Source organism: Mesoplodon mirus, assembly GCF_964341445.2.
Source record: "Mesoplodon mirus genome assembly, chromosome: 12".
Taxonomy (NCBI): domain Eukaryota; kingdom Metazoa; phylum Chordata; class Mammalia; order Artiodactyla; family Ziphiidae; genus Mesoplodon; species Mesoplodon mirus.
In genome coordinates, this window is record NC_138988.1 from 34,600,586 (window position 1) to 34,626,383 (window position 25,798).

Genomic DNA, 25,798 nt, shown 5'->3' on the forward strand with positions numbered 1-25,798 from the left:
GGACATACTGACATTCTGATACAGAATTTACTTTACATTTTTAAAACGACTTTCTGCTGCAACATTTATTTTGATCAGGGGAAGAGACTGTGAGTGTTTATGCAAAATAAGACGAGGTTTCATTTATGATAGATTTCCATATGGTGGGAAGAAAATAGCACGATTTGACAAAAGAAGGGTCTTTCATTTGCCTCACACGTGAAGTGTGCACATAAACAGGTAGGACACAGCTAACTGAACATGCGGGCACAGCCACAGGGCGGTGGATGTAGTGGCATGTAGGACAGAGTCTAAAGAGGCAGGGTATCCAGGAGGTGCTGAAGGCAGTGTTGGGGATGCAATGCTGACTTGCCCATTTTACTAGCTGAGTCATGCTGACCAATCTCTAAGCCTCAGTTTTCTCATCTGGAAAATGGGAATAATAATTGTTTCTACTTCACTGAGTTGTGGGTAGAATTGTATTATATTAGATCATGCTTGTGCCTGCATGTCATAAAGACCACATAAATGTTACCTAGAGGAAGGAAACTGAGACACGGGGACATGGGTGGACTAATGCACAGGTGAGTGTCTCCAATGACAATGGCTAGTGTGTTCTGGACAGAAGAGTCCATAAGCTTGGAGCTGGGAAGAAGGGAAAGAAAGTGAGAAGTGAACAGGAAGATTTCCTTTACTCCCTCTCTCCCCTGCAAGAGGAGGCTCACCAAATAGCTGAGGCCCCCAGAGACTTCTGACAGCCCCAGGCCCATACAAAAGGAAAGCAAAGAGTGTTATCTCAAACCCTATGGCATTTAGCTGACAATGACACCAAGGTTCTTGGCAGCTGAGCAGAAGGACATGAACACAAAGAGCTACCCCCCCCGCAGCCCCCCCCCCACCAATCCAAGCACGATGAGCAGGGGGAAGATGGGCGCAAGTATCAAGGACTGGCCGTATGCAGAAGATACTCATGGGCTTCCCAACCCCAAGCAACTCTGGCTCCACACTGTTTTCTGTTCATTGAATTTCTTTTTTTTTTTTTTTTTAGTTTCTGCTTTATAACAAAGTGAATCAGTCATACATATACATCTGTTCCCACATCCCTTCCCTCTTGCGTCTCCCTCCCTCCCACCCTCCCTATCCCACCCCTCTACGTGGTCACAAAGCACCGAGCGGATCTCCCTGTGCTATGCGGCTGCTTCCCACTAGCTATCTACCTTACGTTTGGTACTGTATATATGTCCATGCCTCTCTCTCACTTTGTCACAGCTTACCCTTCCCCCTCCCTATATCCTCAAGTCCATTCTCAAGTAGGTCTGTGTCTTTATTCCTGTTTTACCCCTAGGTTCTTCATGACATTTTTTTTTCTTAAATTCCATATATATGTGTTAGCATACGGTATTTGTCTTTGTCTTTCTGACTTACTTCACTCTGTATGACAGACTCTAGGTCTATCCACCTCATTACAAATAGCTCAATTTCGTTTCTTTTTATGGCTGAGTAATATTCCATTGTATATATGTGCCACATCTTCTTTATCCATTCATCCGATGATGGACACTTAGGTTGTTTCCATCTCCGGGCTATTGTGAATAGAGCTGCAATGAACATTTTGGTACATGTCTCTTTTTGAATTATGGTTTTCTCAGGGTATATGCCTAGTAGTGGGATTGCTGGGTCATATGGTAGTTCTATTTGTAGTTTTTTAAGGAACCTCCATACTGTTCTCCATAGTGGCTGTACCAATTCACACTTTTTTCTGTTCATTGAATTTCTTGATGTACAACTCCAGTGATAAAAGGGTTTCCAAGGTGCAGGAGGAAAAAGAATGTCAATGTGTTCAGTGTCATAGATACTCCCAGGCATAAGCCATGACATTGTGGGCTTTACACTATCATCATTCTTATAACAGTACTAACAAAAGTCACTCTTAGTAAGCTCTTACCACCCACTAGCAACAGGGCTAAAGACTTAATATATATTGTTTTCATTTAATCCTCACAAACCCTATGAAATAGGTGTTACCATAATGAGTACTTAACAGATGAGCAAACAGCATAGCCTGAGTCCTTGTGGCGGCAAGGGTCAGCATCAAGGCAACAACCACACATCACACTCACACCCAGACCCCACGCCCCTGAACAAGCCCCTGACCAACCCAGCGCATGCCAGGGAGGGCTGCTGAGGAGCCCAGGGCCGACTGCAGGACTCTCTGTGTATCTCCCGTTTTCCCAAAATCCTGAAGGGGCTACCTGCATTTCCTCAGCAAAGCAATCTCTTTCTCTTTCTTGGGGACCTGTGGCATAGCATGGCTGACTGAGTCAGTCCAGGGATAGTGTTTCTTAACGATTTTCCCCAGTGGAACACATCTGACCATGAGCCCAGGCTGCAACATTCACTGCTGTCATTTCCAGAGTGCTGAAGATGGTCCCTCCCTCCCAATCAAAATACAGATCGGAAAGTAAGCACCTAAGTGTGATGTTAGCATAGAAATGACCTTCAATTCCCTCTAAGTCATCAAAAAAAAGAAAAAAAGAAAAGAAAAACAAATCACCTACAAACTCTGACTCTCTACTATCTACTGTGACATTTCACAAATGTCGAGACACCAGGTGAAAAAAGAAAACACTGTTAGTATATCATTTCTGCTCCTGCATTGTCCTTTACTGCCCTGGCCCCTCCTTTTAGAATTCCTCTAGCCTAGATTCAGCTCCTACCAATCGCAAGCCTCCATCCTGATTTCTAGTATTCTGAAAAAAGAGATAATAAAAAATGCAAACATATTAAAGACCCTGAAAGTAGTATCATCTCATTAGACATACATCTAAGACTATTGTCTTCAAAGGGAACCCCACCCCACAAAAATCAAATGCACAGAGAAGTAGAATTGACAAACCAAAAGCAGAAAAAAGAAACCCAGCAATCTGTTTGTCATGACCTATAGTAGTGTAGGACTAAAGTACTCATATAGTGACGCAGGTTCAAGAAACATCTGTGGAAGATCTTTTCTATTCCAGCCCTTCTGCCAAGTTCCAAAGGGGATGAAGAAAACACAGCCCCTGCCTCCAAGTTCAAGGGGGAGAGAGCCCAGTGAAAAGGAAAGCACCAAACCATGGGGACATAAAAGAAGGACAGGTGACTGTTCTGGGGAGGAGGGCTGAGGCCAGAGGGCAAGACCAGGCTCTAGGAAGCTGCGCTGTCAGGAAAGGGGAAGCCTAGCTCTGCAAGAGGAGAGCAGGCTGGGGGGAGGGCAGAGCCCAGGGGTAGGCATTCAGGGAGTCAGAGTCCTGGTCTCATGACCTGGAGGAGGTGGAAAGGGGAGGCCAGTGAAAGAAGGCAGAAGCCGGTGTCAGTTTGTGACAATTTGCACGTCATCCTGCAAACAGTGCTGAAGGGAAGGGCAAGTGTGTGCTGGGCTTGGGCAGGGCCACATGGAACCCCCGCCCCCGCCCCCAGGAGCAGGAGCTGGAGACAGTTTGGCATGAGGAGTCAGCGCGTACCAATCAAGTGTCCCAAGGTATGGATGCTGCACCTGGCCCGCACCCTTACCTCTGCTAATGCCCAGAATGACCCTTCACACCTTACAGATGGGGAGACTGAGACTCAGAGCACGAAATGCTTTCCCCCAGACCACCGAGCTGGCACTCACAGAAGAAAGAGGCAAGTCCAGGCCTGCCACACTCCAGAGGCTCCCCAGTGGTTCTGAAAAGAGTCTGGAAAGGATTCAGGACAGGGACAATGGGGAATGTACAGGTCAGTACCAGGGTGAAAGGGGACCAGAGGGACAGGAAAGTGTTTCAGAGAGCCTTAGGTGTGAGCCTTAGTGGGAATTCCCTTCTCACTTGCTTTTCAGGAAACCATCCACCAGCACCTAAAGTCATGCATTTGAGTTTCACCCCATTTAACACGCCAGACCTGACCCTAGAACAGAGTGTGGGAGGTTGGTTTGGAATTCTCTCACAGTAGGTTGTGGAGGATGGCAGTCCCTACCTGATGCCTGCAACACACCGGGTAGTAGTAAGTGAGATACTGCAGCTAAGGTGCTCAGTACAGAGCATGCCTCTCAGTAAGTAATCAGCTCATTCACTCATTTATTAAGTAAGTTCAACATCTGGGTTAAACATAAGCCTAAGCAGAGGCCACAGAGAGCCACAGGACATCCTCCTTCCACTAACACCACCTCTGATGAGATAATAGAGATAATAGAGACCCAAACCTATGTGTACACACATACACATCTTCGCAGACCTATGTTTGTGCTACGCCCCCACACACAGTCAGAAATGTGAAGGAACTGCCAAAAGAACTTGAACTCAGCCACTCAAATGGTGAATTTTAAGACAGAGATAGTCACTCTAGAACAAAAAAATATAATTTCCAAACTAGAAGAGAAAAATGATGAGTACTTTGGGATAACAACTGTGGGGTCACTTCAGTGGCACTATCATCTGTGTATCTGGCCAAACACTCTTGTCCTGTCGTGCTCTCACTGATGAAACAGGGTTGGGGACATTCATCTGGCCGTGGGGGGCCTGCAGGTGCCAAAGGGCCATGTGATGGGGAGGGTCCTGAGTGTCCTTCGCTAGAAGCGAAGCAGTCTGTACAGGCCTGATCCTCTGATCCTTACTCAAGATTCCAACTTATGGCCATAGCACCATCACCTTCAGTTAGTGCCGAAAGCAGATGTAAAAGCAAGAGTCTAGCCTACTCCAAATGTTTAGCTCAGAATTCGAAGGAGAAAACAAACCATTTAGAGTCCATATTTGTTTTTGACATCCTGGAGTCAGTTTCTTTCTTTCTATCCTTCTTTCTCCCCATCCCCCCTTCTCTCTCACTCTCACTCTCTCTCTCACACACGTGTGCGCACACACACACCCCCAAAGGGAAAAGAAACAATTTTTAAACACAGCTTTTAAAAAGGTTCATGAGCCTTCTTGCACATCAAATGGCTCCTAGAAAACAACCTCTTAATGATTTCCATGTAAATGAATCAGAAACATATGGATTAAATTTCCCTTAAAATATACACATGTAATTAAGGGGAAAAGTGCTTGGCAAAATGCATTTTGCATTTTATCAAACCCAGCATTGGAAAAATAGGTTGAGACATCTGACAAATCCAAACCCAGCAATCCTGCCCATCCCTATGGCAGCCCAGGACCCAAGTCTGCCAGGCTAGACCTTCCCCTTTCTTGGGCTTTTCAGAAGAACCTACTGGATTGTAACACACAGGTTGGTTCCTCAGGCTCTACAGTGGTGGTTATGGGTCTCCCCTTTCCTGGACCTGTGTTCATCTTCAGGGGCTGGGCCCCCATACACAGGAGAGCTTGCAGCCCATGCTGGCCTGACTGGGCACCTTCCTGGGATGTCTAGAAGATGAAGGGGTGGCCTCAGTCATGCCCTGCAATTCACACCTCACTCCACCTCTGCCAAGCAGTGAACCTCTCCCAGGCCCTCCATTACTGGTGGAGGAAAGGGAATTGAGACTGAGAGCTAGTCCCAGCGTCTTTTCTTCACCTGTACGAGAACCAAGTGAGAAGTTTTTCTAAATTGCTCCCTTCATTCATTTGCTCACCTGGCAACAAGTATTTATTGAGCACCTACTAGGTGCAAGGTACCATGTTGAGGCTGGCAAGTCATCAGAGAAGAACACAGAGAAAGTCCCTGCCCTGGTGGAGCTGATGCTCTTGCTGGAGCTCACTCTCTGGGGCCCGATGCCCAAGGGCTTGCACCTTCACCATCCAGTCTGGGCCACACACCATTCCTCTCCACTGGGCCTTCTCCGCACCAGGCCCTGGACTCCTCCTCCTCTCCCTTCTTCCCTCTTCCTCAGTGTCTGGGCCCAGTGTTCCTCTGCAGACCTCTTCCCAGCAAAGCTCTCAACCGTATTTTACCTGTCTCCATGGTTTCCATGAGCTTCTGATGGCCTTCACAGCCTCTCACCACCTGGCCAGCCCTTGGAGGCCCCATAGCCTAACCTTTCTGACTCCTCCCCACCCCAAGTCCCCTTGGACACCACACTCCCTCATTGTTAGTGTCCCAGCCCCATGCCCGCCCCCCGACACCTGCTCACTGTTTAGTCCTTCTGCTGGATATGCTTCCCTCCCAACCACTCCATTCCTGTCTAACTCCTTCCTCTCCACTTACTCTCAGGGAGGGCTTTCTTGGAGCCCCAGGACCAGGCCCGGCCCCCTGCTACATGCCCCTTAGCACCATACTCTGCCTGCCCGTCACCTGATCATGACTTGTTCAGCACCTGTCTTCCCGCTCTGCTCAAGGAGCAGGGCCCACGTCTTTCCTAGTTGTGGGCGTATCTCTAGAGCTTGGCACAGTCAACATTTGATGTATGAAAGAAGGAAGGAAGGAATGAACGAACGAATGAACGAATAGATGAGTGAATACTTTACAGAGGCAATATTCTGCTTGTCCTCCCTGCTATGTCCCACTTTCTGTTCCAAGCAGATAGTCACATCAAGGATGTTTGCAGGGCTGATATGCAGATGCTACATGAGTCAGCACCTCTTCCCAGATCACGTGGGAACCTCAACTCATTGGAGTTATGACACTGGGTATCACGGAGGGAAGAGGAGGCACGGCCAGAGAAAGGTCTGGGGTCTCACTACAAGGAGCAGGGCCCAGGAAGAGCTGGAGCTTCAGAAGGAAGGCTGGTGATGGATGGGCCCAGGGCTGGGGTTCTCAGCCTGGGCAAAAGTTCCGAGATCCCAAGGTGACCCAGAAGTAACTGAGCCCCAGACACTTGCGGGAATAGGTACCCATCCTCTCAGAGGTCATGGTCAGAGAGGCAGCCAAGTAAGCTGGACTCCTCATCAGAAAATCCAGGTCCACTTGCCATGGACCTTCCTACCTATGTGACTTGGCCTCCCTGACATTTAGTTTCTTCATCTGAGAAAGGGAGATGAGAATATTGCCTAACCTCCCTCAAGGGGCTGCAGAGCGAAATAAAATGAGGCCACAGGGCTAAAATGATACCAGAGTTTAAACTGGTTAACTTCTAAAATTCACATCTTCCTTTATCCAGCCTAAAACTACTGGAGAATAAAGCTACTACTTTTGCCTCTTTTCTGCTTGGGTCTAAAACACTGACATGCTACAGGATTCTTTCCTCCCCTCTCTCCCCCCATCCAAACTATAGAATCATTTGTGTTTAATGTTATCTATGGGCACATTTTTAAGCCATCACCTTTTTTCTTCCACTTTTATCATGTCTTTTCTCTGTCTTGACAGCACCATGGTTACAGCACAGTTATGGGGAGGAGGAGGGCGGGGAAGCAAAATGGGATAAGGAGAAAGGGGAAAAACCCCAAAACAACACAGAATCACCGCAGCTGCCCTTTTGTGTTCTTTAGCAACCACATGAGACAAAAGAAGCAGAAGTTTAGGGTCAAACTCTGGCCGATTTCCAGTTCTTGGATTTCAACCACTTTAAAACAAAAATATTTGGGAGCCAAAGTATTGTCTTTTCCCTTATAGACACCCTTGAGAATAATGGCTCACAGACCAGCAGCCCAGGCACTGGGGTGGCGTGTGGTCCAGAGAGGACACAATTAATGAAAATGCTGGGTTCTAATCCTGCCTCTACCATCTGGGGAACCTGTGACCTGTTGTTACTCCCTCTGAGTTCAAGTTCTTCCTGTCTTAACCATAATTGCCTGTGAGAATCGAACAAGTTAATACAGTGATAATCACAACAGAATGCGTTGGTCTTCATCGAGTACCAGACTCTCTGACAGGCTACCTGTGCTATCTAACTGCAACCCCATGACATGGGTCTTATTTCCCCTCCAGCAGGTGACAAGAGACAAGGTCAGTGGGCTAGCCACTGCACCCCAACCCACACGAGCATTATCCTTTTTGTGCTCATGATAATCCTATAAGGTCAGTACTGTCATATCCATTTGACATCTAAGGATGCTGAGGAATGGAAGGAAAGAAAAACTTGCCTAAGCTTGTGTACTAGGTGGCCTTCTCAATGTTTAATCCTGACCAAAACCCCCTGAGAAGGTGACTGGGATTATTATCTCCAGTTTCTGAATGAGGAAAATGAGGCACAGCTATTTCATGCAGTCACAGATGCATGGCTGGGGTCAGCCATCGTGGCAGGCGGTCCTTACCAGGCTGGCTCTGGTTGTGGATCTGGCCCCTGGCTGCTCTCTCTCAGGACCATTTTCTAAGCCTTATTCTCTAACTTTCTGGGAGAGTCTGTGAGCCACCCAATGTCCTTTCAAAAAGTATCTTTTCGGGCTTCCCTGGTGGCAGAGTGGTTGAGAGTCCGCCTGCCGATGCAGGGGACATGGGTTCGTGCCCCGGTCCGGGAAGATCCCACATGCCGCCGAGCGGCTGGGCCCATGAGCCATGGCCGCTGAGCCTGCGCGTCTGGAGCCTGTGCTCCACAACGGGAGAGGCCACAGCAGTGAGAGGTCCACGTACCGCAAAATATATATATATATAATATATATATATATATATATATATATATATATATCTTTTCCATTTAAGTCGGCCAGGGTATGTTTCTGCTGCTTGAAGGCACCATGGAAAAATGACAGCCCAGGTGGCATTCCCTACCTCATCCACTGTAGAAAACCCATTATGTAAAGAGCATGGTGCTCAGGGCAAAGGAGGGCACCAAGCAGGCTGAATCAGCAGAGCCCCTGCCCTTGGAGAAGTAAAAGAATGCATGCAATGTACTTCTAGAACAAAGTGATACCAGAACAAAGGACCAGAGTCACTTACAAAACAAAAGCGTAAAGGAATTGAAGAGGTTGTACTGAGCTGTTTTTTAAGAATGAGCATTTGGATAAGCAATAAACAGGGAGGCTGGGATAACAGAAATGAACAACAAGATACAATGGAGGAAAGAGAAAGGCGTACTCAGTGAACAGAAGGGGCTCTCACCTGGGTAGACAGAGGTGAGCGGCAGGGATGAAGGGAGGGGTAGGCTGAGGGCAGAGCATATTTCTTTCATACACACATATACAAACACACACATACCCAGATACACACACACACACACACACACATTGTGTGTGTAGGTGTGTATGTGTACCTACATATGTGCCTGTGTAAATTTTATACCACTTCAGCCTGGAAATTACTTAAAAGAGTTCAGCTTTATCTGAATCCACTGTCAGACCATCCTCAGGTCTCACAAAAGCATCCTGCCCCATGCTTTACTCCTAGAGGAAATGAATTGTTCACAGCTTCTAAGGCACGGGCAGCTAGTCTCCAAAGATGTCTCAACAGATGGTAAGACTCACAGGCCGGGGATGCCAGAGCAGCCGCTCAGCAAACATCTGCTGGTTTCAGGAAGAAGCTGCTACATCAGGCACCATGAGGACCCTAAGACACATTTCTAAAGACTCCAGACATATGTCTCTGAATTCTCGTGGCCAATAGGTCAGTTTGCCCTCATGTCACCAACTCTGAGCCTGCAGTTTCTGTCAGCGCCTTCGAGAAAGGTACCTCAAGCACAGAGGTGAGTGCTGACCTGGCTGAACAGCCTGGTTGCAAGGCCCTGCCGAGGAAGCAAAAGAAAAGCAGATTGCAGAAAAGAGGTAGATTTTATCAGCAAGTTTCATCTAAGCCTAGAAGTTATGCCCACGAGCACAGCACACAGCAGCTCCTAAGCAAGTATCAAACCATTCTGCTATGTGCCCATGGGGGTTCAAGCCGCCAGGGGAGCATGGCCCCCTGTACTGGTTTCCTTTGTTGGGGGCAAGATTTCTAACCCAGGAACATCTCAGCTAGTGACCAATCTCTGAGCATGTGTTTTGAGTACATGTCATCAATAACTAGATCTGAGCTGGAGAGCACTCTAAACATGAAATACATTTCTGCAACATGAAAAGAAAAAAGACTATTTGGGGCTGGTTTGAATTAGGTAGAATGAGACAGGAATTTTCCTGAAGTCCCCTGCTCTCTTCCTTGGGCAGCTACTCACTGCCTGGCAGAAACAAGACACAGTGCCTGGGGGCTTTAGTCCATGACCCACTGCCTGGCTGGGGGACCACTGTGTCTGAGTACGGGTGGTAGGCAGACCTCATGAGTGGTGCTGAGGATGACGTTAAATAAAATTATCTACCTCTATGGCTCAAGAAACCTGACTATCTATTATGATTCTGCCTAGAGAGACTTGCAGTCTGTGTGATCAATGGCAGTGCTGGTCCCCTAGTGCTGCCACCATGGAAAGGTACAATTATGCCTTTAAAGCTCAAGGTGCAATTAAATCTCTATAATGGGGCTAATGGTTCAAGCAACCTTGAAGCAGTTGCCATATTTTAAAAGATCATTCTGAATTGTTTTATGTCTGGAATTGCTCTGTAAAATCTGAAGTTTTCATCTTCTGTTGAGAATGTATTTAATGCTGAGAGAATGGTCTTTTTGCAGCCACACTGCACAAAAGGGGGTTTCCTTCTCATCTGGCAGGATCTCCCCGGAGGACTAAACTCCACCGGACAAAGCTGAGCTCAGCCCTCTAAGGCTTGGGTTCTTAGGAATTTGCTTTCTGAGGAAGAGTCCAAAGTGAAGATTAGGTCACAGGATACAGTCCAATCCAGAGCCCACTAGGGGCAACTCGGACTGACATCACTTCCTCTGAGAGAGAGAAAAGAAAAACATGTGGCAGCTCACAGGAGCAAGTGGTCAGGTCCCCTCCCTGGAGCTCCCACTGCTCCAGTCTTTCAGTAACTGTGGCCAGCAGGTGACACACGGTATCCTATGATCTCTTTTACCTGTCTGGTCCCTTCCTCTCAAGGAAGGGGCGGCATCTGGTTCACCACAGGGGCCCCAATAACCATCAGAATAATTAATGGATAGGGTACTGCCTCACAGAACATTAAGGACGGGTAACAGGTCAACCAGGAAAGGGAGACATTAGATATCCAGATCCAAAGGACAGGCACGAGAAGAACACTACAGAGATGGTGAGTTGGAGGCTCTTTAATCACTGGCCAAGCTCTTTAAACAGTAACCTAGAACAATTTAGAAACGCAATTTATATTCATGTTATTTCCCGATAGTAATGATGACAACTAAGATGCACTAGGCAGTTTCCACGAGCAACAGTTGTGCTGAAGATGCTTAGACATCACTTCATATCCTCACAATAACCCCCTGAGGGAGGCAGTATTCTTATCCCTATTTTACAAAGAAGGAAACTGAGGCTCGGGGAGGAAAAGTTACTTACTTAGGATTACAGAGCCAGCAAAAGGATGAGCAGGATTCAAGCCCAGAGCCCATCTCATGACCACTGCTTTCCTGCCTGTGATACTGAAACTGGCCCCCGATATTTCTAAAACATCAACAGCTTATAACAGAGTAGATTTTTACTTTGAAGATGCCATTGCTTTCTAGTTTATTTTTGGGGGAAGACAGCTCTTTGTTTAGGATCCTCCCAGGTATGACAAAGCGAGCAAAATCCTACTCCGTAATGGTGAGGATGAGGAAGGTAACATCCTCAATTAAACCCTTTGTATTCATCATCTGTTTCATCCTCACAACCACCCCATGAGGTAGATGTGATTATTATCCACATCCTAGATACAAAGAAACTAAGGTCTAAAGAGACAAGGTGGTCTCAGCCTTTCAAGGTCACAGCCAGTAAGAAATGGAACTCAGGATCTAATCAGAAGCTGTCTGCTGCCAGAGCCCAGTCCTTGGCTATTATAATCCCAATTCAAAGGGGCAGATGGGAATTTGGGGAAAAGAACTCTAGAATCTATGAGAATACTGGATTTGAGGAACACAAGCCTGAAAACAGGGAGCCTCATTAAGATTCAGGCTGCTTTGTACTCTAAGACCACAAGTGATTCCATGGTAACCCTAGGAGCTCCAGAACCCTCAGGTACCATAACAAGGAATGGAGGAAGAAGAGAGAAGGCTCTGTACACTAGTGCCTGCAGGTCCAATGTGGCTATCTGTTTTTGTAGATTAAATGTTTTCTTGGAACCAGCCAATTTACATATTATCTGCTGATTTACATATTACCTATGTATGGTTGCTTCTGTGCCAGAACAGCAGAGCTGAGTAGCTGCAACAGAGACTTTGTGGCCCACAAAGCCTAAGTAAGATATTTACTATCTGGCCCTTTAAAGAAAAAGTTTGCCAACCCCTGGACTACAAGTTAGAGGGCCTGATGCAAACAGGAGCCAGGAAAACAGCAAGCCCAGAGTGTCCAGGCAGAACAGGCACACACTTCACCTATCCAGCTGGTGCCTGACACACCCAGCTTATAATTGTTTTTCAAAAAAGCATGATATCCCAAACCAGCCAGCCCTGCCCCTCACGTCCTGCCCTCTCTACCCTCCAAAAGGAGAAGCAGCAGTGAGCCTTACCTTTGTTGTACATGTTCGTTGGCACTTGAACGTCGCTCAGGCTGATGTTCACAGGCAAATTATTAAAATGGTCATTTGGGGCTAAGATGAATTCCTTCCCCAGCTCCAAAAAATTCCCATCTTTGTCCCTTTCATTTATCAGCACGGCATTGAAGTATTCATACTGAAAGAGAAAGTAAAAAAACATGACATGTGGCTTAGGGAAGAAGGCTGTGAACTCAGATGGACCTGGGTATGGCTGCGGGCGGGCTGTCTCCTACACTTGTGGATCCTGTTCTAGTCACGTAATCTGTAAATCTTTCACACCGTCTATGGCTGCTTTTGCACAGGTGTGATAGCACCATATAACTATTTCCCAATGTCATTAAGTACTCTTGAAAAACATAGATTTAAGAAGCTGCTTAGTACTTCCTTATGTGAATATAGAGAAAACTGCCCCAAAACATTTTAATTCTTTAAAATTTGAAGACAGACCCTGCCTTTATTCAGCCTACCTTTAAGTAGAAGGAGACTGGAAAACAACAAAAATTAGGTAAATATATAATATATTAGATAGTCATACTTGTTGTTCTAAGTGCTTTCCATATGTTAACTTATTCAATTCTCCTAACGACTCTATAAAGTAGGTTTTATGAGTATTCTAACTTCACAAATGAGGAAATTGAGGTAGAGAGAATTTATGTATGCTGTCAAAGATTACACCACCGATAAGCAGAACCAGAATTAAAACACAGTCTATTTCCAAAGCCTGTGCACTTAACTGCTGTGCAGTACTGCAAGATGGTAGATGGCAGGTGTGGCTGGAATTATCAGAGCAGGAATTTAAAACAACTGTAATGAATATACTAAGGGCACTAAAGGAAAAAGTAGAAAACAGGTAAGAGCAGACAGATAAGTAGAGAGACAAATATTCTAAGAGAAATAATCAAAAAGAAATGCTAGAAATCAAAAACACTGTAATAGAAATGAAGAATGCCAATGGGTCATCACTGGCCTGGATACAGCTGAGGAAATAATCAGTGAGCCAGAAGCTATGTCAGTAGAAACTTCCCAAACTGAAAAGCAAAGAAAAAAATTAATGGGAAAAAAGGAATAGAATATTCAAAAACCACAGAACAATTACAAAAAGTGTAACAGATATGTAGTGTAATGGGAATACCAGAGAAGAAAGAGAAAAGGGAAAAGAAGAAATATTTGAAGTAATATTTCCAAAATTAATGACAAACACCAAACCACAGATCCAAGAAGTCCAGGGAAAATCAAGCACATGAATATTAAAAAAAAAAAGATCTACACCTAGGCATGTCATATCCAAACCACAAAAATCAAAGACAAAGAGAAATCTTAAAGGAAGCCAAAAAGAGGAAAAAACCTTACCTACAGAGGAACAAGGACAACGATTATATCAGACTTCTGTTCAGAAAACATACAAGCAAGAAGAGAGTAGCACGAAATACTTAATGTTCAAAGAAAAGACCTACCAACCTAGAATTCTAGAATCTAGAAAAATTATCCTTCAAAAGTGAAAAAGAAATAAAGACTTCTTCAGCCAAAAATTAAAGAAATTTGTTGCAAATAGACCTGCCTTGCAAAAAATGTTAAAATTTCATTAAAGGGAGGGAAAACTACACAGGTCAGAAACCCAGAAAAGAGTGTTACAACAGGAATAAATGAAAGTAAAATATTTAATTTTCTTATTCTTAACTGACCTGACAAATAGTTTGATCAAAATAATAATAGCAACAAATTGGATTATTATAGTTATGGATAAGTGAAATGAATAGCACAGTGTTATACTACCCATGAAGTGGTACAAGATTGACAGTGGACGTGAATTAGTTGTAAATGTATATTGCAAACTATAAAACAACCACTAAAAACTTTTTTAAAAGAAGTATAAATGCCAAGGAAGGAGAAAATACTACGTTATGTAATATGCTCAATTAAAACCAGAGAAGGCATAAAAAGAGTAGAAGACCAAAAAAAAAAAAAAAAAAAAAAACAAGGGCAATGAATAGAAAACAGTTATAAGTATGGTACATATTAATCCAACTATATCAATGCTCACTTTAAATGTGAAGGGTCCAAATAGATTAAAAGATAGACATGGTCACAGTGGATAAAAAAGAAGAACCAACTATATGCTGTCTACAAGAAACTCACCTTAAATATAAAGAACAGGTCGATTAAAAGTAAAGGGATAGAAAAAGATATACTATGCTAACATTAATCAAAAGAAAGCCAGAGTGGCCATATTAATTTCAGACAAAGCTGACTTCAAAGCGAGGAAAATTATCAGCAAAAAAGATTGGCATTATATAATGATCAAGGGGTTAATTCTCCAAGAAGACATAACAATATTTAATGTGTATGCACCTGACAACAGAATATTAAAAGTATGTGAGGGAAAAAAATGATAGAACTACAAGGAGAAACAGATAACATGCTATTAAAGTTGAAGACTTCAGTACCCGTCTATCAGTAACTGATAAATCCATCAGGCAGAGTACTGGTAAGGATACAGTTTGAACTGAACAGCACAGCAAGTGAATCTAATTGACTATAGACTAATTCATCCAACAACAGCAGAATATACATTTTTCTCAAGCTCACATGGACCAATCACCATGACAGACCACATTCTGGGCCATAAAACACACCTTAACAAATTTAAAAGAATAGAAATCATACAAAATGTGCTCTCAGACCACATTGAAATTAAACTAGAAATCAATAACAGAAAGATAGCTGGACAAATCCCAAAATATTTGGAGATTAAACAACATATTTCTAAATAACACATGGGTCAAAGAATAAGTCTCAAGAGAAATTTTAAACTACATTAAAATCAAAATATAACTTGTCAAAATTTGCAAGATGCAGCAAAAGCAGTGCTTACAGGGAAATTTACAGCATTCAATGGATGTATTGGAAAAGAAAAAAAGACCTAAAGTTAATCGCCTAAGCTTCTATTTTAGGAAACTAGAAAAAGAAGAGAAAACTAAATCCAAAGTAAGCAGAAGGGGAAAAAAACACTTTTTAAAAATTTTTGCTGAATAGAACTCAATGAAATTGAAATCAGGAAGTCAATGAAACTAAAAGTTGGTTCTTTGAAAAGATTCATTACAGTGAAAAGATATAAAGCAAAATCATCAAAGGAAAAGAGACGCATGTGGCAAAGTACAGAGGAATCCAGATGTGAGCTTCCAAGATTTCTCTCCCAGCACAATTACATAAGATGTATAAATTCTTTCAGCAATGAATGGATGACAACACATTTGAAAGGTTGCCTACCAGAGAGGCTCAACAAAGATTCAGTGCTGGGGCTTCCCTGGTGGTGCAGTGGTTAAGAATTTGCCTGCTAGTGCAGGGGACACAGGTTTGAGCCCTGGTCCGCGAAGATCCCACATGCCGTGGAGCAACTAAGCTCGTGTGCCACAACTACTGAGCCTGTGCTCTAGAGCCCGCAAGCCAAAACTACTGAAGCCTGCGCGCCTACAGCCCGTGCTCTGCACCCAACAAGAGAAGCCACTGCAATGAGAAGCCCATGCACTGCAACGAAGAGTAGCCCCCACTCACCGCAACTAGAGAAAGCCCACACACAGCAACGAAGACCCAATGCAGCCAAAAATAAATAAATAAAATGAATTTATTAAAAAAAAAAAAAAGGACTCAGTGCTAAGGATTTTTACTGGGTGTTGGTCATGTAGCAACACTAGTTACCAACTTAAGCTAATTGATTTTAAGGAATTCCACACCTAGCAACTATAGAGCACACATTCTCTTCCAGATCATAACAGTGGGAATTCAATATATGATAATGATACAAAACATATCAATAACATCTAAGAAAAGATGATATCTAGAAGAATCTTAAAGATTTTGAAATTAAACAACACACTCCTTAATAATACATGTACCATGGAAGAAAATGACAGAAAAAGTAAAATATTTTGAAATAAATGATAATAAAAAATAAATATTTGCAAGATGTAACTGAAAAAGAAATTAGAGAAAAATTTATAGATTTTAAAGCTTATCATAGAAAAGGAGAAATTTTTAAGATGAGTAGTCTAAGATACTACCTTAAGAAGATAGAAATCAAGAACAAATAAAACTGAATGTTAAAAGAAGGAATAAAGTAATCAAGATAGGGACTTCCCTGGTGGTGCAGTGGTTAAGAATCTGCTTGCCAATGCAGGGGACACAGGTTCAATACCTGGTCCGGGAAGATCTTACATGCCATGGAGCAACTAAGCCTGTGTGCCACAGCTACTGAGCCTGCACTCTAGAGCCCCTGAGCCACAACTACTGAGCCCATGTGCTGCAACTACTGAAGCCTGCATGCCTAGAGCCCGTGCTCCGCCACAAGACAAGCTACTGCATGAGAAGCCTGTACACCGCAATGAAGAGTAGCCCCCGCTTGCCGCAACTAGAGAAAGACCACGTGCAGCAATGAAGACCAAACGCAGTCAAAAATAATAATAATAACAATAATAATAGAGATAAAAGCAGAAACCAATAAAACAAAACAAATAACAGGGGAAGAAATCAATGATATCAAAAGTATAAAACACTAGCTAGACTGATGAATAAAAAAGTAAGAAAGCACAAAATACTAGAGTCAGGAATGAAAGAGAAAACATTATTAAAGAGCTAACAGATAATGAAAAGATAAGAGAATAATATAAACAACTTTATACCAATATTTGACAATTTGAGTTAAACGTGAAATTCCTTGAATAACTGAAATTACCAAAATTGACACAAAAAGAAATATAAAATATGACTGGCCCTATGTACACAAGAGAAATTGAATTCACAATTAATAGCCATGATAAAACAAACAACTCCAGGTTCAGATGGCTTAAATAATGAATTCTATCAAATACATAAGGAAAAAATACAAACTATCTTACATAAATCTTACAAAAAATTAGAGGAAGGAATACGTCCCAACTTATTTTATGAGGGCAGCATAACACTGACACCAAACCAAACAAGAACAATTTCTGGAAAAATTACATGCTAATATCACTCATTAATCTAGATCAAAAATCTTAACAAAATATCACATCAAATCCCCTATCATTAAAAGGACAATCCATCATGACCAAGTTGTATTTATCCCAGGAATTCAAGGTTGGTTTAACATTTGAAAAATCAATCAACACAGTTCACCATACTAACAGAATTTTTTTTAAAAAATCATATGAAAGAATCCAACTTTTGTTCATCATAAAAACTATCAGGAAATTTAAAATAAGATAAAAAGTCCTCAACCTGATAAACAGCAACTAGGTAAAACCTACAGCTAACATTATATTCATGACAAAACACTGAATATTTTTCTCTTAAGATCAGTAACAAGGCAATTATGTCTTATCACTTCAATTCAACATTGTACAGGTGGTTCTGGCAAATGCAGTAAATTGCATGAATGAATGAGTAAATGAGTGAATGAATGCCATACATACTGGAAAGGGAAAAAGCTATCTTTTTCTGCAAACATGACTTTCTATGTAGAAAACCCTAAAGAATGCCCATAATCTTCTGTAAGTATTGAGTTTAGCAAGGTCACAGGATATAAGATCAATACACCAAAATCAATTATATTTCGTTGTACTAACAAAGAACAACTGGAAGAATGACAGCATTAACAATAGCATAAAAAGCTTGACATACTTAGGTATGAATTTTTAAAAACATGTGTGATACCTGTATGCTGAAAATTACAAAATATTTCTGGGAGAAATTAAAGAAGCCTTAAATAAATAGAGAGATATACCTTGTGCTTAAGGATTGGAAAACTCAGTATTAACATGTTAATTCTTCCCAAATTGATCTAAAACTCCAAAGAAATCTCAATCAAAATCTCAACAGGCTGTTTGTAGGAATTGCTGAGTTAACTGTAATTTTATAGAGAAATGAAAAGGATCTAGAATATCAAAAACAATTTTTAAAAAGAAGAAAAAGGTCCAATGACTCACATTTCCTGAATTTAAGTCTTACTCTAAACTTAATTAATCAAAATGGTGTGGTATTGGCATTAAAGCAGACAAACAGATCAACGGAACTGAAGAGAGTCCAGAAATAAAGCCGCACAGATACAGTCAACCGATTTTCAATAAAGGTGCTTAGATAATTCAATGGGGAAAGTATTTTCAACAAATTGTGGTGGAACATATGACTAAACATATGAAAACAACATCCTCAACCCCTAATTCACAACATACACATATTCATTCAAGATGGCTGAAAGACTTAAATGAAAAAGCTAAATCTATAATATTTAAAAAAACAAAAACAAAAAACGATGAATAACTTCTGCTGCCTTCAGGTAAGCAATGATTTCTTAGGTTATAGAAAGCACTTACAATTTTTAAAACTGATAATTTGGACTTATGAAAACTGAAAACTTCTGATCATCAAATTCACTATTAATAAAACAAATAGTAAAGCCATCACTGAGGGAAAAGTATTCATAATACATACATCTGACAAATAACTTGTATCAGAATATGTAAAGAACTCCTGTAACACAACTTAAAACACCAATTAAAATATAGGCAAAAGATTTGAACAGACACCTTACAAAGGAAAGTATACAAATGGCCAATATACAAACCAAAAAGTGTTCAACATCATTAATCAGAGAAGTGCAAATTAAAACTCCATCATTGCTCCAAAATGCAATTTTACACCCACAAGCTAATATTAAATTTTCTGAAAATACTAAACGTTGGCAAGGATGTGGAATAACCAGAAATCCCACACATTGCTCATGGAAATATAAAACCTTTCAAACCCTTCGGAAAACCATTCACAGCTTCTTGTAAAGTTAAACAGGTATCTACCATATGATCCAGCAAATTCTACTCCTAGGTATTTATTTAAGAGAAATGAAAACATATAAATTAACAAAAAAGCCCAGCCTGCTTGGTTAAGGCCAGTGCCATTATGGTTCACTCATAGGCTCTCCAGAGACAGCTTCAAAACTGCCATTTAATTGAATACCTGCACAACCCAGAATGCAACTGAAGGAAGGCTGAAAACATAAGCAGGATTTTGCTCAATGGTGCCCATCCTTCACCGCAGACGACTGTGTGTTCTACTCCTCCCTAAATCCATTTGTCCATTCTGTATTGATTTTGAAAAGGCTGACTCAGTGCAAACAAGAAGAATCACTTCTCGGTCCTTGGAATTCATTGCTCTAATTATGAGGCTCAGTAGCTTTGTCCATAGGAGAGAGGAAGGGATGTGTTAAGTCTAAGTCACCTCAGTATTTCTGAGTCCCTGTCACCCAGGAGGTGGGAGTAAATTAGTTCTTTTGTGAGTATATCTGATCACCTACCAAGTGTGATGGGGCACAAGGGATACTAATCCAAGGGAGGAAATGTGGCAAAGAAAACACCAGGAACAAAATGGTAGGTGTGCTGCTTCCCCAAACCTGCCTTGGCACCAACTCAGGAGGAAGTAGTCCAATGAGTAAGTGTATAAAAGTGACTCAGTGGGGCAGGGGTAGGAACATGTTTTCTGTGAAGGGTCAGACAGTCATACTTTAGGCTTTGCATGTTATAGAGTCTTTGTCACAACTCCTCTACACTACTGTTGTAGCACAACAGTGGCCAGACAGTACATAAAATAATGGGCCTGGCTGTGCTCCAGTCAAACTTTATTTACCAAAGATTTACAAAACTACAAAAAGGATTTGGCCTGTGGACTGTAGTTTGTCAACTCCTGCAGGAGGGTGTTATGAGATTTTCAAGAGACAGAAATGAAAAAAAACCCTCTGGCTGGAAGGAATCAAGCATTACTTTCATTAAGAAGTATTTGAACACAATACTAAACAAGAAGAAGAAAGTTGGAGGACTTCAAGACTACCTGTAAAGCTACAGCAATAATGACAGTGCTGTACTGGTGAAAGAATAAACAGATCAGTGAAACAGAACAGAGAGCCCAGAAACAGACACTCCCATAAATATTGATACAGTCAACTTATCTTGGACAAAGGAGCAGATAGTCTCTTTAACAAATGGTGCTGGAACAACTGGACATCCACATGCAAAAAAAGGAATCTAAACAAAAACCTTATACCCTTCAAATTTAACTCAAAATGGATCACAGACCTAAATATAAAATGCAAAACTATAAAACTCCTAGAAGATAACATGAGAGGAAACTTAGATGACCTTGGGTATGGTGATGCCTTTTTAGATACAACACCAAAGACATGATTCATGAAAGAAATAACTGATAAACTGGGTTTCATTAAAATTAAAAACTTTTGCTCTGTGAAAGATAATACCAAGAGAATTAGAAGAGAAACCACAGACTGGGAGGAACCATTTGTAAAAGACACATGTGGTAAAGGACTGAGATCCAGAATATACAAAGAACTCTTAAAACTTAACAAGAAAAATAACAACTTGATTAAACAATGGGCTAAAAAGACCTGAACAGACATCTCACCAAAGAAGTTATACAGATGGCAAGTAAGCATAAGAAAAGATGCTCCACATCATATGTCATTACGGAAATGCAAATTAAAACAACAATGAAATACCGCCAATTAGAATGGCTGAAATCTGGAACACTGACAACACCAAATGCTGGCAAAGACTTAGAGCAATAGGAATTCTCATTCATTGCTGGTGGGTATGCAAAATGGTACAGTCACTTTGGAAGACAGTTTGGCGGTTTTTTATAAAACTAAACATACTTTTACCATACAATCCAGCAATCATACTCCTTGGCATTTAGAGTTGAAAACTTATGTCCAGACAAAAACCTGAAAACAGATGTTTATAGCAGCTTTATTCATAATTGCCAAAACTTGGAAGCAACCAAGATGTCCTTCAATAGGTGAACGTGTAAATAAACTGCGGTAGAGAGAGACAATGGAATATTACTCAGTGTTAAAAAAAATTATCTATCCAGCCATGAAAAGACATGGAGGAACCTAAATGCATATTACTAAGTGAAAGAAGCCAATCTGAGAAGGCTACTGTATGATTCCAACTATATGACACTCTGGAAAAGGCAAAACCGTGGAGACAATAAAAAGATCAGTGTTTGCCAGGGGTGGTGGGGAGAGGAATAAATTGGCAGAGCAGAGAGGTTTTATTTTTTTAGAACCATGAAAATAGTCTGTATATTATTGATAATGATATTGATTATAATGATGAATACTTGTCATTATACATTTGTCCAAACCCACAGAATATGAAACACCAAGAATGAACCCTAAGGTAAATTATGGACTTTGGGTGATTATATGTCAATGTAGGTTCATCCTTGATATAAAAAAAAAGTACCATTCTGGTGAGTGATGTTGATAATGTGGGAGGCTATGCATGTGTAGAAGCATATGGGAAAACTCTGTATCTTCCTCTGAATTTTGTTGTAAACCTAAAACTGCTCTAAAAAAAAATAAAGTCTCTTTAAAAAAAGTTTTTGAGTAGCATCTCCCTACATATTTATAACTCATGTGTACTACCTACCAACTATTATACTAACATGTGCACATACTATAAAAATTATAATAGAAATTACAGTGAATAGAAATAAAAGCAATGTATTCTTCTTGGGCATCCCTGTGGCTCATTTTGTATACTCCTGGGTGCAGCACTTCTCTGCAGTGTCCCAAAGCAGCATTTCCAAAGTATACAAGTATATGATCTGTGTAAGAGAAAGCCATTCCATGGAATACTGATAAGGAATAATTTTTTCTGAATGTGTGTAATGATGAACAAAGTTTGGGGAAAAAGCTGGGGTTTTAGAAAAGGCAAAGAGATTTTTCATTTCAGGAATTCTCAAGGCCTTTAATTCATTTAGAGAGTACCCCACGTGCACTTGGAATGTCTTGGGGGAGGGGTGTTATATACAGCCTTCCTCAAATATAGATGATCATGCAGTTGTCCCCAGCATTTACCGTAGGGGCCACTTGACAAATACTCACGTGATTATTTTATCAATGCAACTCCCCCATGAGACTAGTTCTGCAACTACAAGAATTGTGTCACTCTTTACTCACTGTTGTATCCCCAGCCCCTGGCATTTATTGGTTGCCTAACTGATGAAAGGACCAATGTCCAAATCCTTGTGGTTACCAGGTCTCTCACCTGAGCTGCATTTCCACAGACCTGTATTCAGAGTCAACTCTTCAAGGTCCTATGGCAGCAGGGAAAGTTCTCAGCAGGTTAAGTAGATCATGCTGTAAGCAGTGTCTCCTATGGCCTGGAGAAGGGAAGCTGTAGGAGACCAAGGTCATACTGCTTTATGGCCTCTGTCACAAATCCAGACAGAAGACTGTGTCCAGAGTATGGGGTAAAGGTGACTCCAGAAGCTGCTGGAGTTGCTGGTCTGTGCTAATCACCTTAAGATGAAGAATACAAGGCAGGAGCTCTGTGATACCTCCATGACCCTGCAGCTCCCCCAAGAGCCACCTGGGCATTCCCCTGCCACGGACTCGCTCTCTTTCAACACCACTGTCACAGAACGTATCAGTCTTCAGTTCTTTCTTTCTTCCTTCCTTCCTCCCTCCCTCCCTCCCTTCCTTCCTTTCTTTCCTTTCTTTCTTTCCTTTCTGTCTTTATTTTTTTGGCTGCATTGGGTCTTTGTTGCTGCACACAGGCTTTCTCTAGTTGCAGCGAGCGGGAGCTACTCTTTGTTGCGGTGCACAGGCTTCTCTTTGCGGTGGCTTCTCTTGTTGCAGAGCATGGGCTTCAGTAGTTGTGGCATGTAGGCTCAGTAGTTGTGGCTCACAGGCTCTAGAGCACAGGCTCAGTAGTTGTGGCGCATGGGCTTAGTTGCTCCACGGCATGTGGGATCTTCCTGGACCAGGGCTCGAACCTGTGTCCCCTGTCGGCAGATTCTTAACAACTGTGCCACCAGGGAAGTCCCAGTCTTCAGTTCTGATAGGGATGTCATCAAGGAAAAGAATTCATTGCTCCACCCCTCCACCAACTGTAGAATCCAACTGCTCAGGTCTTCTCATTGACTCAGCTAAGACTCCTATCACCAAGTAGGGTAAAGCTTCAGATTCAACAGAAAATATCGAGAGATGACAAAAAGGCTTCAGTCTGTGTGCCCTCTCTAACTGATTGGTGTGACTGCCTATATGTGTTAAGAAGGCTTCTGAGGTAGTATCTCAACCCAAAGAATGAATGTATGCTTTCCTTTTAACGGTGGCTCAGCCTCTCCCACACCTCCACATCCTTGAAAACTCATTACTGCCTGGTTTAGCAGTTGGCAAACTGTTTCTGTAAAGAGCTAGATAGTAAACATTTTAGGTTTTGCAGGTGAGACACTTTCTTTTGCAACATTCAATTCTGCTGTTTTAGCAAAAGTAGCCAAAACATAAAAAAATGGGTGTGGCTGTGTTCTAATAAAGCTTTATTTACAAAAACAGGGAGCTGGCAGAAAATGCCTGCAGACCTTTGTTTCCTGAATCCTGTCCTAACTCCTTCCAGGTGAGAAGCACCTAATCACAATGTCTTCAGGCAGTACTTCTCAACTCAGGCTTCAGAGCTTTTCAACATCCAGATGCCCAAGACAAACCTCAGAACAATTAAATCCGAATCCCAAGGTGGTATTTTTTCAGCCTCCCCCAGTTATTCCAATGTGCAGCCCAGGCCAGAGGCACTATTTCCAAGGGCAACTTCTGCTTCCCCTTCCTGCCAGGTAAGCGGCAGAACAGAACTGCAAGGCGCCACCACAGAGGGCCTGCTTCATGGGTAGAAAGTAACTGCTCCACACATTTTGGCTTTAATGAAATGCTGCCTGTAAAGTTATCTAATTGTTTCCTGTGTGTGTGTGCGCGGTGGAACCAACCAACTGTGAACTCCCCAGGAGGTGGGCCTGTGCTTCTCTGCTCACTTACTCCCCACGGAACCCAAAGACAACTCTGACTTGGAAAATATAGCCCAAGGGTTGGACCCAGAACACAAAGACACTTACTGAGCACCCATTCAGTAAGTAACTAGATTGGTCAGGGTTCTCCAGAGAAACAAAACGGGGAGGCAGGGAAAGAGAGAGGTATTGATTATTGATTAGAGGAACTGGCTCATTTGATTTCGGGGACTGCCAAAGTCAAAATCTGTAGGGTGGGCTTCCCTGGTGGCGCAGTGGTTAAGAGTCTGCCTGCCAATGCAGGGGACATGGGTTCATGCCCCGGTCCGGGAAGATCCCACATGCCGTGGAGTGGCTGGGCCCGTGAGCCATGGCCGCTGAGCCTGCGCGTCCGGAGCCTGTGCTCCACGACGGGAGAGGCCACAACAGTGAGAGGCCCGCGTACCGCCAAAAAAAAAAAAAAAAAAAGTCTGTAGGGTAAGCTGGTAGACTGAAAATTCAGGTAAAAGATAACACAGCAGTCTTGAGTCCAATTCCACAAGGCAGGCCAGGCAGGCTGGAAACTCAGACAGGGTTTTCATGCTACAATCTCAAGACAGAATTGCTTCTTCCTCAGGGAATCTGTCTTTGCTCGTAAGGCCTTCAGCTGATTGGACGAGGCATCCTCTCATTATGGAGAATGATCTACTTTACTCAAAGTCTACTGCTTGCAAATGCTAATCCCATCTAAAAAATACCTTTACATGGCTACATCAAAACTGGTGTTTGACCAAACAACTGCGCACCACGGCGTCATCAAGCCAACACATAAAATTGACCATCACAGTGACTGTCCCCTCTCAGTGGACTGTGGCCTGCCATTGGGCTCAGGCCGTCTCCTCATCCCCTGCCATCTATCCAGGCAGCAGCCAGAGTGATGGTTTAGAAACATGAAATGGACTGTGCCATTCCCCAGTGGTTTCCTGCCACCCTCAGAATAAACCCTTCCCCAGGCTTTGAAAGACTCTGTGGTCTGGCTGTGGCCCACCTTGCCCAGTTGGTCTCCTCCACTGACCAGCCTCTCACTTTACTCCAGCCTCACTGCCCTCTTGCTACTATTTGAACAACAAGCTTGTTTCTACTTTGCCCCAGTCTCCATCCCTTCCAGGCAGTCTAGACCAGTGCCCTGGGATTGCCTGAGGCAGTCACTCCCTCAGTCTTTATAACAAACTCTGCTATTGGCCCAAGTAGGTTTCTGTCACTGGCGAGCACTGAGTCCTAACCAGTACACTCATCACATCCTGATGGTGAAGGACCTCCAGGACCCTCTCAGGAAGACTTGCCTTCAGCATCCCAGGCCCCATGTGGGCACGTGCCTCCAGCCTAAGTGGGTCCTTGTCCTTAAGAACATCCCCACCTGGCCCTATTACTGGCTTCAGTCTCTACCAACTCAGTCCTTTGGACCAATTATCACCCGTATTTCTCTTCCTGACCTTTTTGTGCCTCAATTTCCTCACCTATGAAGTGAAGCAACTATGAACTCTTCACTGCTGCATGTTAAGCTCCCCTCACAGTGTCCAGCACAGGTAGGAACTCAATAAAGGGCAGGTTAAGGGCTCAATCCCAGCTGCAAG

General features: G+C 42.7%; 1 protein-coding gene across 1 annotated transcript in view; it reads right to left on the bottom strand.

The window, feature by feature from the left end:
• CACNA2D3 (calcium voltage-gated channel auxiliary subunit alpha2delta 3) overlaps window positions 1–25,798 on the bottom strand; it is a gene marked incomplete at both ends in the record, with an annotated part of 792,926 nt that overhangs the window by 465,078 nt on the left and 302,050 nt on the right. Inside the window, one exon of the mRNA XM_082637213.1 lies at window positions 12,333–12,495. Coding sequence (XP_082493339.1) covers window positions 12,333–12,495 — 163 coding nt within the window. The remainder of the gene's footprint in view (window positions 1–12,332; window positions 12,496–25,798) is intronic.